The 16466-nt window shown below is 36.4% G+C and overlaps 1 protein-coding gene across 1 annotated transcript in view; it reads left to right on the top strand.

The window, feature by feature from the left end:
• The window catches only part of LOC150090217 (uncharacterized), an 86854-nt gene extending 71007 nt beyond the window's left edge, over positions 1-15847 (top strand). The window contains exons 9-12 of the mRNA XM_090390208.1: positions 807-876; positions 1264-1364; positions 2223-2411; positions 15744-15847. Coding sequence (XP_090246334.1) covers positions 807-876; positions 1264-1364; positions 2223-2387 — 336 coding nt within the window. The 3' untranslated portion in view covers positions 2388-2411; positions 15744-15847. The remainder of the gene's footprint in view (positions 1-806; positions 877-1263; positions 1365-2222; positions 2412-15743) is intronic.
• The last annotated feature ends 619 nt before the right edge of the window (positions 15848-16466 follow it).

The following is a 16466-nucleotide window of genomic DNA, read 5'->3' as shown; positions in this document are numbered from 1 at the left end:
ATTGATGAAGAACAAACAGTTGCATTTGTTTCAAATTGGTTTATTCTTTTCTCTTTTTAAAAAAAGAGTGCTGTTTTGTTAAATTGCAACATTTAAATTAGAAAAGGTTTCTTGATTTTCTTGCATTTTTCATTATTTTTTGTAGTTCTGACCAAAGCCTCATATAAATAATGTATAATTATATATAAATAATGTATAATTATTTATATGAGGATTCTGAGTTATTTATATGACACAATTCTGAGTCATATAAATAACTCAGAATTGTGTTTCTCATTCTAGTTTTTTGTCCACATTTAACAAACAAAATTCCATTCCCTACATTAAATTTGAACTGTAGCATATGTTCACATAATAGATACCTGTATGTACATTGTTGTTTGCCCGAGAGCACTTGTGGCTAGTACATTGATAATAATCACCCAACAATCAGATACATTTTTGAGGAACGTCAAAGTGATCTTCCTGTCTACAAATTTTACCAGCTAATATAGTTTCTTTATCTGGGCATAATCCATTCAATGACTGCTGTATATTGAAAGGCACTAGTTCAGAAAATGCTTGTTTCCTCAGAGAGGAGGGATAAGCTGAAACTAAATATTCTGAAACTAAATACATATAACATGGCTTAATGGCATGTGGCAAATTCTGCAGCAGATATCAACTGTTTCACAAAAATATTGCTGCTACTTAAGTACACACAGAAGATGAAGATGAGATTGGAGAAGGCTGGAAAAAAGTTACTTCCAATTCAGTCATCGAGTTCACAGATTTTGTAAAGTGTAATAGTGCTATTTTGTCATTAGCAAGATGAAATACTGAAGAAATATGCAAGGTTACAAAACAGGAGTGAGGGGATGCAGAGAGCAAATAAATGTATGAGGAAATGCCATCCATTTCTATATTTGGATAGGCTTGCTTTCAGGCTGTCTAAGGATATGGATGTTCATTAAAATTTGATAATGGCAGCAACTTGATCAGGTAGAGAGGTAGTTGCATTTCATTTGACAGGCATGAATGACAAAGCAGACTGGATTATTTTAAAAAATAATATAAATAAAATAAAATACTCTTGGTATGTATAAAAGTACTACACTTAATTAAATTAAATATAAATGAACATGCTGTAAGCATTAAAATTTGATAAAAACATACTCCATTTGCATTGTGAAACAAAACAAACCATGTTTATGACAGGTTAATGAACTTAGTGATTAAAATTATACATCATATTACATTTAATTTTTTTTTCTTTTCTTTCAGATTGTTATATAACTTCCCATAAGAACACAGATGCTGCAACACTAAATTTAAAAGTACAGTCAAGTGACACTAGGAAAAAGATCATGATATGTATAAATAAGGTAAAATATTCATTTTTCTTAGTCTTCTAAGATATGTATATTTCTTTAACATGGAAATACTAGTCAACTGTTAAATTTTTCATGATTGTGTTATCTCTATCAAGCATTATAATTAGTAAACTGCTGTAAGGTATAGTTCAATCTTGTGCAGTAAAAGTCTAGATTAAACTTTAATTACATTATTTTAGGGATGGGGGGCATTTGTATTGAAATGCAAGGTGCTGAAAGACATGTTGATGGAGAGCATCAATAAAAAACTGTGAGAAAAACTCTAAAGATGGACAGATAATATATTTAGAATGATACATAACAGAAGCCTGGACATATATCCAAGAAGAGATGTATTTATGAAGAACTAGCATGATTAGGTTTGCTGGGTTGGGGATTTACGTATGACTTCTACAGTTATACAACTTATCTAAATCTTCTGTGGAACCCCTTGCTGAATCCCCTTGCTATTCCATTCATACTCATCTGCAATTTGTAAAGTTATCTAAAACCTTTGTTAACAACAGCAAAATGTTCATTGTTTTGCACAATTTTCTAAGATTTTATGGTCCTGTTGCAGTTTCTGGTTAATTTTTCTATTCTCAAAAAATAACAAAATTAATAATTAATTATGATATACATAGCAATATTGATATAATTATTTGCATTATTTAGCATTTGTACATCGCTGTTTGCATATTAGAGCAACAGTGATGCACATCTGTCTCACAGAAAATGCATATTGGGCTATTCTTGGTACAGCAACTTATGCCGTATTCTATGTATTCTGAGTTAATTATGACCAGTAGATAATTTCTGTAGTAGTATATGCTGTTGTATTCAAATATAATTATTTCTTTTTGATTACAGAATGAACCTCTACTGAATTTGATGGAAGCATATGGGAAGCAAAGAAATATACCTTTAGAGAGGCTTGTGTTTAAATTTGATGGAGAAATAATAAATAGTGATGATACACCGGTAGATTTAGATATTGATAATGATGATTGCATTGATGTTACTGTGACTGCATAATTAACTGTGGCTCATTTTCCGTATGTATGTATATTTTTACCAATTAATTATTATATAATTTAGTATTATAAATGTAGTGAATATTTTGTATAGTCATCAAAGAATTTTTAAGATTAGAATTCAAGCAATAATGCTTAATTCTCTGAACACTTTTTTATGTTGCTTAGAAATGCTGTACATGAGATATGAGAACCACTTCTCCATTTTTTTTATTTACTTACTTATTTTAATAAAATAAGTAACAATAATTCTTTCTATGTTATAAATTCCTTTCTTTCTTTTTACATTATAATTTTCTACTGATTTTGTATGTAACTGATGATGATCCTTGGGCATAGTCCCAGTGACACTATCTAATATTAGCTCAGGAAGCATATTAGTTTCTGACAACCAATCGGGGTTGAGAAAGACAGTGATGCAATGAGGTTGTGCTATAAACTCAAATGCCTGGCTTTCATTTTCTTTCTGGCTTCCACAGAGACAGATTGAAGACAGGAACTATTGCAATGTTGATATGAAATATCTGTTAACAATGGTATCTGTAACAGGATTTCTTTGGTTCTATTTTGGTTGGTAAAAAAAGAGTATAAGTTAATACTTTATTATTTAGTTTTAACCAATGAGAATCAAGGTAACATCATTGTCATTTCCCATATCATACCAAATATGAAGGATGTCCATGATTTACTTTTTGTTCTCAGTAGAAAACAGTATCATTAGCATTAGTAGAGGCATATGATGCAAGAAACCAAGCTTATGCAGCATCAGCCAAAAAAAAAAAAAAAACTGCTCCCATTTCACCGCTCCTTCATTCCAAATACCTGTCCAGCTCAGCCTCAAATTTATTTAGGCTAACAACTTCCACAACAAAGGATGGAAGTCTGTCCCACCAACCAATTGGCTAAAGGCAAACTTCCGCACATCTATCCTACATCTGTCTTAACTCAATTTGAATTTATGCCCTCTCAGGTGATTATTCTGAGCAAGAGGAAGAATCTCATCAGCATTGAGCATGCTCAAACCATTCAAGGCTTTATACACCTCAATCAGATCACCTCGCAGGTTCCTAGTCTCCAGACACTGTAATTTGCAAAATTTAAGCCTTTCTTCGTAAGAGCAACCCTTTGTTCCATTCACTGATCTTGTTGCCCTTCTCTGTACTCATTCCAACAGTTCTACATCCTTCTTAAAATGAGGTCTCCAGACCTGTATACAGTACTCAAGGTGTGGCCTGGCCATTGCCTTTTACAAAGGGATAATCACCTCCTTATCCCTGCTAGAAAAATTCCTGTGTATCATTGACAAGACACTATGAGCTACTCTTGCAGACCATCTGCACTTCTCAGAAAACTTCATATCTGCCTGCACAATTACCCCCAGGTCCTTTTCGTTCTCTATCACTATCAGTGTAGTACCACAGAGTCGATACGTCACTCTGGGGTTACTGCTTCCCATATATAGTACTTTACATTTGTCAATGTTAAACTCCATTTGCCACCTCTCAGCCCATCTGCTCAACTTTTCTAGATCCCGTTGCAGCAGCGTACTGTCATTAGTGTCATTAACAAACCTGCCAACCTTTGTATCGTCTGCAAACTTGGACATTAAGCTTGATATACCATCATCAATATCATTTATAAATACAGAAAACAACAATGGGCCCAACACTAAACCCTGAGGGACTCCAATAATAACATTAGTCCACAATGAGCAGTGTCCATTGATTACCACTGTCTGTCTTCTCTCACTCAACCATCCCTTTATCCATAGCAGCAATTTGCCTCCATTGCCACACGGCTCCAATTTGTTCAGCAGTCTTCCATGTGCAACAGTATCAAAAGCCTTTCTAAGATCCAAATATATGATATCAAAGTAATTCCCTGCATTGAGTTCCTTTGTGACCACATCATAGTATCCAATCAAATTGGTCAAGCAAGACTTTCCCTTAACAAAACTATGCTGTATCTGAGCTATAACTGAAGTCTTGTCTAGATGATCCTGCAGTGCTTCTTTATCCAGTAGCACACGCTTCTTGATTAGACCGGGGTTCGAGCTCGTTACCACCAAATACCGAGGATGCGGAAAGCTCAGGGAATGACCACCACACATCCTGGTTCAATATGGCCTTAGTTGCTAATGCTCCTAAAAACCAAATAACAAACTTTATCCAGTGCCTCCATTAATTTCCCTGGAACAGAAGTTAAACTACCAGGTCTATAATTACTTGTGTCGCCCTTTGATCCTCCTTTGTGAATTGGGGTCACATTTGCACATCTTCAGTCCAAAGTATCTCCCCTGAGTCCAAGGAAGCTCTCATAATTATGGCTAAGGGTTTGCTTACTTCCTTTGCTGCCTCTTTTAATATAACTGCATAGATCCTGTCCACCCCCTGTGCCTTTTTTATGTTTATCTTCAATAATTTCTCCTCCACTTTCCTCTCAGTTATTAGCATTAGTAGAGGCATTTGATGCAAGAAAGCAAGCTTATGCAGCATCAGCCAAAAAAATTAAAGTAAAATAAATAAATAAAAAATAATCACTTCCACTTCAACCCTCTGTTCGTTCGAAATACCTATCCAGCCGAGCCTTAAACTTATTTAGGCTATCAACTTCCACGACAAGGGATGGAAGTCTGTTCCACCTACCAACCACCCGCTGGCTAAAGGCAAATTTCCGCACATCTATCCTACATCTGTCTTTCCTCAATTTGAATTTATGTCCTCTCAGGTGATTATTCTGAGCAAGAGGGAAAATCCCATCAGCATTGAGCATGCTCAAACCATTCAAGGCTTTGTACACCTCTATCAGATGGCCTCGCTGCTGCCTAGTCTCCAGACACTGTAATTTGCAAAACTTAAGCCTTTCTTCGTAAGAGCACCCCTTTGTTCCATTCACTAATCTTGTTGCCCTTCTCTGTACTCGTTCCAGCAGCTCTACATCCTTCTTGAAATGAGGTCTCCAGGCCTGTATACAATACTCTAGGTGTGGCCTGACCATTGCCTTATACAAGGGAATAATCACCTCCTTATCCCTGCTAGAAAAATTCCTATATATCATTGACAATACACCATGAGCTGCTCTTGCAACCCGTCTGCACTGCTCAGAGAACTTCATATCTGCCTGCACAACCACCCCCAGGTCCCTTTCATTCTCTACCACTGTCAGTGTAGTACCACAGAGTTGATATGTTGCTTTGGGGTTGCTGTTTCCCATATGTAGTACTTTACATTTGTCAATGTTAAACTTCATTTGCCACCTCTCAGCCCATCTGCTCAACCTTTCCAGATCCTGTTGCAGCAGCATAGTGTCAGTAGTGTCCTTGACAACCCTGCCAACCTTCGTATCATCTGCAAACTTGGACATTAAGCTTGATATACCATCATCAATATCATTTATAAATACAGAAAACAATAAAGGACCCAATACTGAACCCTGAGGGACTCCACTAATAACATTAGTCCACGATGAGCAGTGTCCATTGATTACCACTCTCTGTCTTCTCCCTCTCAACCACCCCTTTATCCATAGCAGCAATTTGCCTCCAATGCCACACTGCTCCTCCAATTTGTGCAGCAGTCTTCCATGTGCAACAGTATCAAAAGCCTTTCTAAGATCCAAGTATATAATATCAAAGTTATTCCCTGCATCCAGTTCTTTTGTGACTGCATCATAGTATCCAATCAAATTGGTCAGGCAAGACTTCCCCTTAACAAAACCATGCTGTGTCTGAGCTATAACTGAAGTCCTGTCTAGATGATCCTGCAGTGCTTCTTTAACCAGTGCCTCCATTAATTTTCCTGGAACAGCAGTTAAACTCACAGGTCTATAATTACTTGTGTCGGCCTTTGGTCCTCCTTTGTGAATTGGGGTCACATTTGCACATCTCCAATCTGTGGGTACCTCCCCTGAGTTCAAGGAAGCTCTCATTATTATGGCTAAGGATTTGCTTACTTCCTTTGCTGCCTCCTTTAATATAACTGGATAGATTCTATCCACCCCAGGTGCCTTTCTTCTGTTTATCTTCAACAATTTCTCCTCCACTTTGCTCTCAGTTATTACAAGATTCTCTTGCTTACTGCCAGAGTTGAATACACCTTTGGCATTCCCCTCGCTGAATAACTCCTCATGTGTGAATGTCGATGCAAAATATTCATTTAGTTTGTTAGCTACCTAAGCAGGATCATCAACAGTTGACCCATCGATATCAAGTGGACCAATCTGATTCATCCCCTTCCTTCTAGAGTTTACATAAATAAAGAACTCTTTGCTGTTTTTCTTCGCATCCTTTGCCAAGGATTTCTCGTAATCTGCCTTCGCCTGCCTAACCTCCTTTGTAACTTGGTTACAGATCAACTTGTATCTATCATAGGCTTCTGTGTCACGTGTTAATTCGTATGTATCCCATGCATTTTTCTTCTCTGCCATATGCCTCATTAGTTCATCTGACATCCATTTAGGCCTAAACCTTGAACAATATTTCTTAGTTGGTATGTAAAGCCTAGTAGCTTCCAAGATAAGTTCTTTGAATGCTTCCCATTTTGAATTTGCTGTTGGTAACATCATCAGTTGATCCCACTGTATAGAATTTAAATACTGTCTCAGTCCACCGTAGTCGCCTTTACGAAAGCAATACCCCTTCCCTTTACCCTTAATGGTAGTTACCTCTTTGAGTAAATCCCACTTCAGAACACTGTGATCACTGCCACCTAGTGGTTCATTTATCTGCAGATTCTTAATGCATGAAGAATCACTACTGATAATCAAATCAAGAGTATTACTCCCTCTAGTTGCCTCCCGAACATGCTACTGTAGAAAACAATCATCCAATAAATCCACAAAAGCCTTGCTAGTGTGTGAGTGACCATCCCCCAAATTCCAGCCAATATCTGGGAAATTAAAATCCCCCATAATAAGACTCTCTGATTTACTGGCCCACTCTATTTCTCTGTACAGTTTCTTATTATACTCATCAGAATCATTAGGCCTATATCACACTCCTACTCTCAAATTTGATCTCCCAATGCTTATGTCACACCAAACTGACTCGACACTGCACTGTCCAGCGATGTCGACTGGCTTCACTTCCTTGGATTTTATGTGTTTCTTAACTAATAGCATAACCCCTCCTCCCTTCCTATCCTGTCTATCCTTTCTGTAGACATTGTACTCCCCAAATTCCAGTTCTGCATTCCTTATATCTGTGTGACACCACGTCTCTGAAATCCCAACAATATCTGCCTTTGATGTTTTGAGCAATACCTCAAATTCATCAAATTTATTTACTAGACTCCTAGCATTGGTGTACATGCAAGTATAAATGCACCTGCTCTTCCTCTTAGCCACCCTAACACAACCCATGTGTTTACTTGTACCCCAATGATTCCCTGCAGTCTCTGAAATATCCTGCATCTTATTTTCCAGGCTGCTGCTCATTCCAATAGAAGCAGTGCAAGAATCACTTTCTCCTCTGCCAGTGGCTACTGTTAATCTATTAGTCCTTGTATCCCCCCCAATCTAGCAGTTTTCTGACCCTCCTAGCACTGCCTCGATAGCATCAGCAAACATTCTTGCACCCTTTCTATTTAAGTGTATCCCATCCCTGTAGAAGCAGTCTCTCCTGTTAACAAGTACAGACCAGGCTGAAAAAAATTCTACCCCTTGAGCCCTGTAGAATCTTTCCAGGGCCAAATTGATCGACAGGGCTCTCATCATATACTCCCTCCAATCGTGTCTGGGCAGAATTGCAGACACTTTCAAATTCAACCCTAATTCACGGCTTTTTTTTCATCAGTGACCTGTACTTGTTAAGTAATTCCGCCAGTCTCCTACTCTTAATATCATTAGTGCCAACGTGTACAACTATATCACCTTTTGTGCCCTTAAAAGATGATATCCACTCTACAATGTCATCAACCTTTACCCCTGGCAAACATACCCTGGTCCTGTTCCACCTATCCTTTTTACAAAGCATGTTTCCCATTTTCCTGACAATAGAGTCACCAACAACTACTAGTTCCTTTGGGACCAGCGCATTCTGCCTTGGGAACTGCCGCTGTGTTGCGCGATGACCAAGTGCAAGCTCTGGCATTGGTGTGGGCAGCTGAGAGCTTGATGGGCCCCTCACTTGTAATCCTTTGAGGGCATCCACCCTGTCCTTCAAGCTCTCATATAGGCCCATAACAATGCTGAGTTGACGCCTGATTTCCTTACACTCCTTGCATCGCGCACATACAAAGACATCCCCCATGGCAGTATCATGTCCCATACCTGACTGCTCCGCAAACATCAAGCAAATAGTGCATCTTAAAAGGCTGTGATTCAGAGGGCAACTGCCCCCCTCAGTTCTCCTCTGAGCCACAGTATTCCCATTAGCTTATTACAAAATCATATAGCTCACTGCCAGAGTTTAACTCACCTCTGACATTCCCCCTCCCTGAATAACTCCTCATGGGTGAATGTAGATGCAAAATACACAGTTTGTTAGCCACCTGAGCAGAATCATCAACCTTTGAACCATCAATATCCAGTGGACCAATCTGATTCATCCCTTTCCTTCTAGAGTTTACATAGGTAAAGAACTCTTTGTTGTTTTTCTTTGCATCCTTTGCCAAGGATTTCTCATAATCTGCCTAATCTCCTTTGTGACTTGGTTACAGACCAGCTTATATCTATCATAGGCTTCCATGTCACCCATTAATTTATATGTATCCCATGCATTTTTCTTCTCTGCCATATGTCTCATTAGTTCATCTGACATTCATTTAGGCCTAACCCTTGAACAATATTTCTTAGTTGGTATGTAAAGCTTAGTAGCTTCCAAGATAAATTTTTTGAATGCTTCCCATTTTAAATTTGCTGTTGGTAACATCATCAGTTGGTCCCACTGTATAGAATTTAAATACTGTTTCGGACCACCGTAGTCGCCTTTACGAAAGCAAAAACCCTTCCCTTTACCCGTGATGGTAGTTTACCTCTTTGAGGAAATCCCACTTCAGTACACTGTGATCACTGCCACCTAGTGGTTCCTTTTTCTGCAGATTCTTAATGCATGAAGAATCACTACTGATAATCAGATCAAGAGTATTACTCCTTCTAATTGCTTCCTGAACATGCTGATGTAGAAAACAATCATCCAATAAATCCACAAAAGCCTTGCTATTGTGTGAGTTACAGCCCACAAATTCCAGTCAATATCTGGGAAATTAAAATCCCCTATTATAAGACTCTCTGATTTACTGGCCCACTCTATTTCCTTGTACAGTTTCTTATTATACTTATCAGAGTCATTAGTCCTATAACACACTCATATTCTCAATTTTGATCTCCCAGTGCTTATGTCACACCAAACTGACTCAACACTACACTGTCCAGCGATGTCGACTGGCTTCACTTCCTTGAATTTTATGTGTTTCTTAACTAATAGCATAACCCCTCCTCCCTTCCTATCCTGCCTATCCTTCCTGTACACATTGTTCTCTCCAAATTCCAGTTCTGCATTCTGTATATCTGGGTGATACATGTCTCTGATATATCCCAACAATATCTGCCTTTGAGCAATACCTCAAATTTATTTAACAAACTCCTAGCATTGGTGTACATGCAAGTATACATGCACCTGTTCCTATTCTTAGCTACCCTAACACAACTCGTGTTTACTTGTACTGCAATGACTCCCAGCAGTCTCTGAAATATCCTGCATCTTGTTTTCCATCTTATATGGTTAGTGTTCACTGTGATTATCAACAAATGTTAGAGGCAAAGATTCAGTTGTTGGGTTGGTCTTTACATAAGTCAGAATGAGCCAATCTTTAGTCAGTCAGTTGTACATGGCTGTCCTTTGCTATAGAACCATGCAGATAGAAATTCAAATTACAGATGCCAAAAATGTATCTACATGTTAACAAATAGACTAATATACGTTTTTGCTTATTTATCTTTTATTATTCAATTTATCCCTGAAAAATACAAAATTTGCTGTATATCATTCATCAAGATTCATAGTAATTTCATTATGTTGACTGTTTTGAAGAGCAGAGGGCAGAGACCCTCCCATAGAAAATAAATTGATAAAAGCCTATTAACAATGCATTAATATTATAGCAGATAATTGCATTTGTGACATATAATATAGAAAGCAACAGTGTCATACATTTAATTCATTAAAACCTAAATTTAAAAGTTTCTAAATATTAGCTTTTTTGTGTAAATTATATTATTTGTTACATTAGTGTATACAAGAGTTGTTTATTTTGCGGCATCCCTAAGCAGTGGTTATCCACAGGCAAAACAAAATTAAAGTGTCAGTAACACCAAAGGACTGTTCTGCTTGCCACAAATGCCAACAGTCAAATCAACTGTTTTTGTGCCAGGGCAGTCCTTTAGACTTTAGAGAAGGATTAGTGGAGTAGAGGAGGATTTCAGAGGTTATTTAGTATATTGTAAAGTTTATTTTGCTAAGTTTTTTTTTTCCCTGTAATAGTTTAATTTTTTTTAATAATATAAATATAATGTTTTTACAGAGTCTTTTATTAATATTTACTAAATTTTACAATGGTTATTACCAAATATGCCTTGAACACTTCATCAGAGGGTATCATGACCCATACAGAAATAGCCAATAGCGATTTCCGGGTGAGTCATGGTTTTATCCTTTGCAGAACATGTGGCATGTATTCCAAGGTCGACCTGGTGGATAATCCTAGCTCACTTGGAGATTCTTTTCTTTGTCACCATTGTAAGGAGTGTACCTATTTTAAGTTAAAATTTGGTGCTTTGCTAGAACAATTTGAGTCACTGAAAAAATGGGTCCTTGCCCTCGAGAATAATGTAACTGGGAGCACATCAGGAACTCAAGACTTTAGTAACCTACCAAGTGATGCAATCCCAATTCAGGCCCCAGAACAGAATAACCAAGTGCAAACTAATCTGGTTCAAAAGGACTTAGTTCTATTAAGAAACTCCTTCTTTGTCAGAGAAATGGGAAATATTTTTTTAATAAGGATAGGTAAACTAGAACCAGGGTATGTCTGCTGGGCACAACTATTAATGATGTCACCAACAGACTGTCTGATTTTAAGGGAGGTAAAGAGAATATTATTATTCGTGTGGGGACTAATGACATTAAGCATACACGATCTGACGATTTGTTAGACAAATATAGGACCATGCTGAAGGAATTCTGTGAGTTGGGCACAATGTCTATGTGTCTGCAATTCTGCCCAGCCATGATGGGCGGGATTATATGCTGAAAGCCTTGTGGATTAACTCAAGACTTGAAGGACTCTGCAAGGCTTTTGGGGGGAAATTTCTATCAGCTTGGCCTGCACTTGTAGGCAGAAGGAATCTGTTTTGTAGAGATGGGATGCATTTAAACAAAGGTGGTGCAAGAGTTTTTTTTTAGTATTATTGAGGATACCTTAAAAGTTCACGGAAACTGCTAGTTTGGGGTGGACAAGGATAATATAGATACGCATTTATCTTATAATATTGGTCAAAGTAATGCTTGCACATACCTCAAGAGTTCTTGTTTGTTACTGCAACAGAACATATTAGCAAGATGTTCTGAGGGCAGAAACATTTCAAGTGAGCAGGTAGCTAATGACAGGGAAGTGAGCTTAAATAACTTGAAGGGGTGTGTCAGGGTAGGAAACTATACCAGAATACTAAGTCTTAATTGTACAGTACAGTAATGTCAGAAGTATCGTCGATAAAATGAGTGAATTCGAACTGCTGGTTAGGACAAGTAATGTTGACATAATAGGGCTTACGGAAATGTGCTGCCATCCGGAGATAGGGGATGATGAGTTTCAGTACAGTATGTATTTAGGAAGTTTATGGCAGATAGAAGGGGTGGTGGGGTCATGCTTCTTATCAAAAGCAGCCTGAGCATGACTAAAGCTTTCCCGGATTCAGATGTTTCGCATACTAGTAAAGAATCTGTATGGTGTGAGATAATTGGAAACAAAGGTATAATGAGAATGGGAGTAATCTACAGGCCAGGTGATTGTGAAGGTTATGATGAGAGCCTCTACATGCAAATGGAAGGGGCAAGTAAGTATCAATGTCTTATTATGGTTATTTTTTTTTGGAGCAAATGGGAAGGAAACTTGAAATGGAGGACAAAATTTTTAAATCAACTTGACCAGGGGTGGCCAACTTAATTTGTGATGTGATCTACTTTTTTTTATTCAAAATGTGTGCAATCTACCATCTCAAGAATTTCATTGTGCATGGTTAAAAAAGTTAATCAACACATATTGAAAATTGTTGTTTATGAATTTTTAAATTAAATACAATTCATAATTCATATTTATTTAAATTTTTAATTTATGTGAAGTTTTTGTCTTAATGTCATCTGCCAAGCTTTTAAAATTGGGGATATACTGTGATAAGGCCAACTGTAAAGAATCTTCTGTATGCAATTCCGTAAGAATAGAGCACTTCTTTGCCTTTGTTTGTTTCAAATATGAAAAGGCCGATTCACATAGATATGTGGAACCAAAACAGGAATTTAAAGTTCACTGCATTTTTTTTCATTTGGGTACTTTTCTCGGCAAACATCTTTCCAAAAGTCTTTTTCTAATGATTTGGCTTTTAGGAATATATCGTTTTGCAATGTAATATTTTCTCCATTTGAAAATTCTCAGCGATTTTTTTTTTTTTTTTTTTCTGCAATTTATTTGTTTTGTATCTAAGTCTACATTAAATGGATGAGAAATATATTGAACGGTGTTTTCAATTGTTTTAAAATCACTGAATCTGGTTTCAAAATCGTTCACAACTTTCTCAATTTCAGAACATATTTCTCACTATTAAATTCAAAAACCGGATATTTTTGCAAATGATCATGCATATTTACAAAATTATTGAATTTTTTTTCTTTGAGATCCGTAGCCATTGCCAAAAATTGATATTTATATGCAGAAATACAATCATGTCACCCAAATTTTTATTTTTTCCTTCTAATTCCAAACTCAGATTACTTAATGTATTGGTAAAATATGGCAAAAAAGCCAGATCACACAACCACTCCGTATCTTGTAGCTGCTGATAATCATTTCCCCTTTGATCAACAATTTTTTTAGTTTCATTCAGCAAATTTTGAAATCTCTGTAGAAGCTTACTCCGACTCAGCCACCTCACATCTGTGTGTAATATCAGATCTGGTTCATTTTCATCGAGTTGTGTTTTGAAAGTCTCCTTTGAAGAGATTATCCTCTAATGGCATTCATGATTTTGAAAGCTCCATCTGTTGTTATTAATTTTTTAGCTCTATCTGTTGTTATTGATTTTTTAGCTCCATCTGTTGTTATTAATATGAGCTTAAATAATGGTAATTTAATTTTTTCAATAAAATTTTTGAATGTGTTAAATATATCAGGATCTCTAGTTCTTTTTTTTAATGACACCAAACCCAGCAGTTCTTCTCTAGTGGCAGAATCATCAAAAACCATACGAACAAAAACAAACAATTGAGCTGTATCACTGACGTCTGTAGATTCATTTTCATTTGTAAAGAAATTTTCTTTACATTTGTAAAGAAAAGGACTCATAATTAGCAATGTGAGCATGCAATTGTTCACTCACATTTTTACTCATTTTTTTGATGATAGTTGAAGATCTTGAAGAGCACTTTTAGCATTAGCAAAGGCACATGATGCAAGAAAGCAAGCTTATATAACATCAGCCAAAAAAAAAAAAAAAAACACATGCTCTTCTCGTATCACCCATCCATTCGCTCCAAGTGTTTGTCTAGTTCTGCCTTGAGTCTATTTAAGCTATCAACTTCTACGACAGATGGAGGTTTGTTCCAGCAATCACCCACCTGCTGGTTAAAGGCAAACTTCCGTACATCTATCCTACAACTGACTTTCCTCAATTTGAATTTATGCCCTCTCAGGCGATTATTCTAAGCAAGAGGAAGAATCCCATCAGCATTGAGCATGCTCAAACCATTCTAGGCTTTATACACCTCAATCAGATCACCTTGCAGTTGCCTAGTCTCCAGACACTGTGATCTGCAAACCTTAAGCCTTTCTTCATGAGAGCAACCCTTTGTTCCATTCACTAACCTTGTTGCCCTTCTCTGCACTTGCTCCAGCAGCTCCACATCCTTCCTAAAATGAGGCCTCCAGACCTGTATATGGTACTCAAGGTGTGGCCTGACCATTGCCTTATACAAGGGAATAATCACCTCCTTAACCCTGCTAGAAAAATTCCTGTATATCATTGACAAGACACCATGAGCTACTCTTGCAGACCATCTGAACTGCTCAGAAACTTGATATCTGCCTACACAATTACCCCCAGGTCCTTTTCACTCTCTACCACTGTCAGTGTAGTACCACACAGTTTGTACGTTACTCTGGGGTTACTGCTTCCCATATGTAGTACTTTACATTTGTCAATGTTAAGCTGCAGTTGCCACCTCTCAGTCCACCTGCTCAACTTTTCTAGATCCTGTTGCAGCAGCAGCGTACTGTCATTAGTGTCCTTAACAACATTGCCAACCTTTGTATTGTCTGCAAACTTGGACATTAAGCCTTATATACCATCATCAATATCATTTATAAATACAGAAAACAACAATGGGCCCAACACTAAACCCTGAGGGACTCCATTAATAACATTAGTCCACGAAGAGCAGTGTACCATTCTCTAATTTCAAATTAAACTTGAGCAGAGCAAGGTTTTGAGATACTACAAGTGAAACTATTATTTTGAATTGAAAGGTGTAAACAGTAAGTAGTCATGTGGGAAATGACAGGTCCTTCACATTTTTAATTCTAACTGAACAATTGTACAAATGCAGATTTTTCTATCATTAATTAACAACAATAATTGATATGCAGCAGGTATTTTTGAATGTCACCTGTAGGTCCTGTTCAACTGATAAAATATGGTAAAAAGTAAGAAAATATTTAATAGAAGAAACAACTCAATAAATGTATGATTAAAATAATAAAAATGAAACAAACAAATCTATCTTGATCATAAATAATTTGGTCATTCTATAATCTAAAACAGAAGTGATTAAAAGTGTAATCTTATTATGCAAAATACAAAGACTTTCCTCTCTCTCAGTATATTTTTATACCACTTTCTCTTTCAGTATATTTTTAATTTTTTTATAAAATAATTTTGAAAATATCAAATAGAATAAAGTAATTATAAATTCAAAGATTAATCTGATTCTTTTGTTGGATAATTCTCAGCCAGCAATTTAATTTAAATGATATGTATTCATTTATCTTTTTCGAAACCTGCAAACTTTAAATGTTCTTTTTGATATTTGGAGAGATGTTTGAAATGACGCTGAATAATTCAGTTTTATTTTTGTGGCATTTTCTTTATCTAGTGATGGAATGAAATGGACTGTGGACCCTCCTTATAGATCTGGAAGTTTTAAACTTATCCATACAGGATTCAATACATGATGTTTTTCTATGGTGAATTTTACTGGCATTGTTATAAATGACTTTTTTCATTGATTTTGTAAGTTTGTAGTAACATTGCTTGTTTTTTTTTTTTTTTTTTTTGTACTTTCGTCGGGAATGAAGTATAGTTTGAAACATTTAAAAAACAGCATTCCTCTGTATTTAAAGATTCAATATTGGAGGATATTTAAAAACCAAAATTGAAAGCAATTTAAGGTGTCTTGTTTTTTTTTATTTATTTTTTCTTTTAATGTGCACATAACTGCTTGTTTACTAATTAAAAATTTAAAAAGAAACCATTTTGTACTGAGAATAAGCTGACCTTTCCTATTTTCAGAGCTTATATGCTTGATTTTGATTTTATGATGGATCAGCATATGTAGACGAATAAATATTAGTTTATTTGCCATGGGATGTTATAACTTTCTAGCTGTGTGGCTCCCTTAGGCTACCCAACTACTCTCTTTCCAGCAATGCATCTCTTTCTCTGAGAGGGCTAGGTAGCCAGAAAGAACTGATTGATGGTTTAATATTGCAATTTTTTAAATTTTTTTCATAGTATTTATTGTAAGTACATAAGCAAATACCTGCATTGATTTTTTTTTTTTTTTTTTGCAGTATTTTCTGTTCATTGTACAAATTTA

The sequence above is a fragment of the Mastigoproctus giganteus genome, chromosome 2, assembly GCF_048544385.1.
Source record: "Mastigoproctus giganteus isolate SK-2022 chromosome 2, ASM4854438v1, whole genome shotgun sequence".
NCBI lineage: Eukaryota > Metazoa > Arthropoda > Arachnida > Uropygi > Thelyphonidae > Mastigoproctus > Mastigoproctus giganteus.
This window is presented reverse-complemented; position numbering and strand designations above follow the sequence as displayed.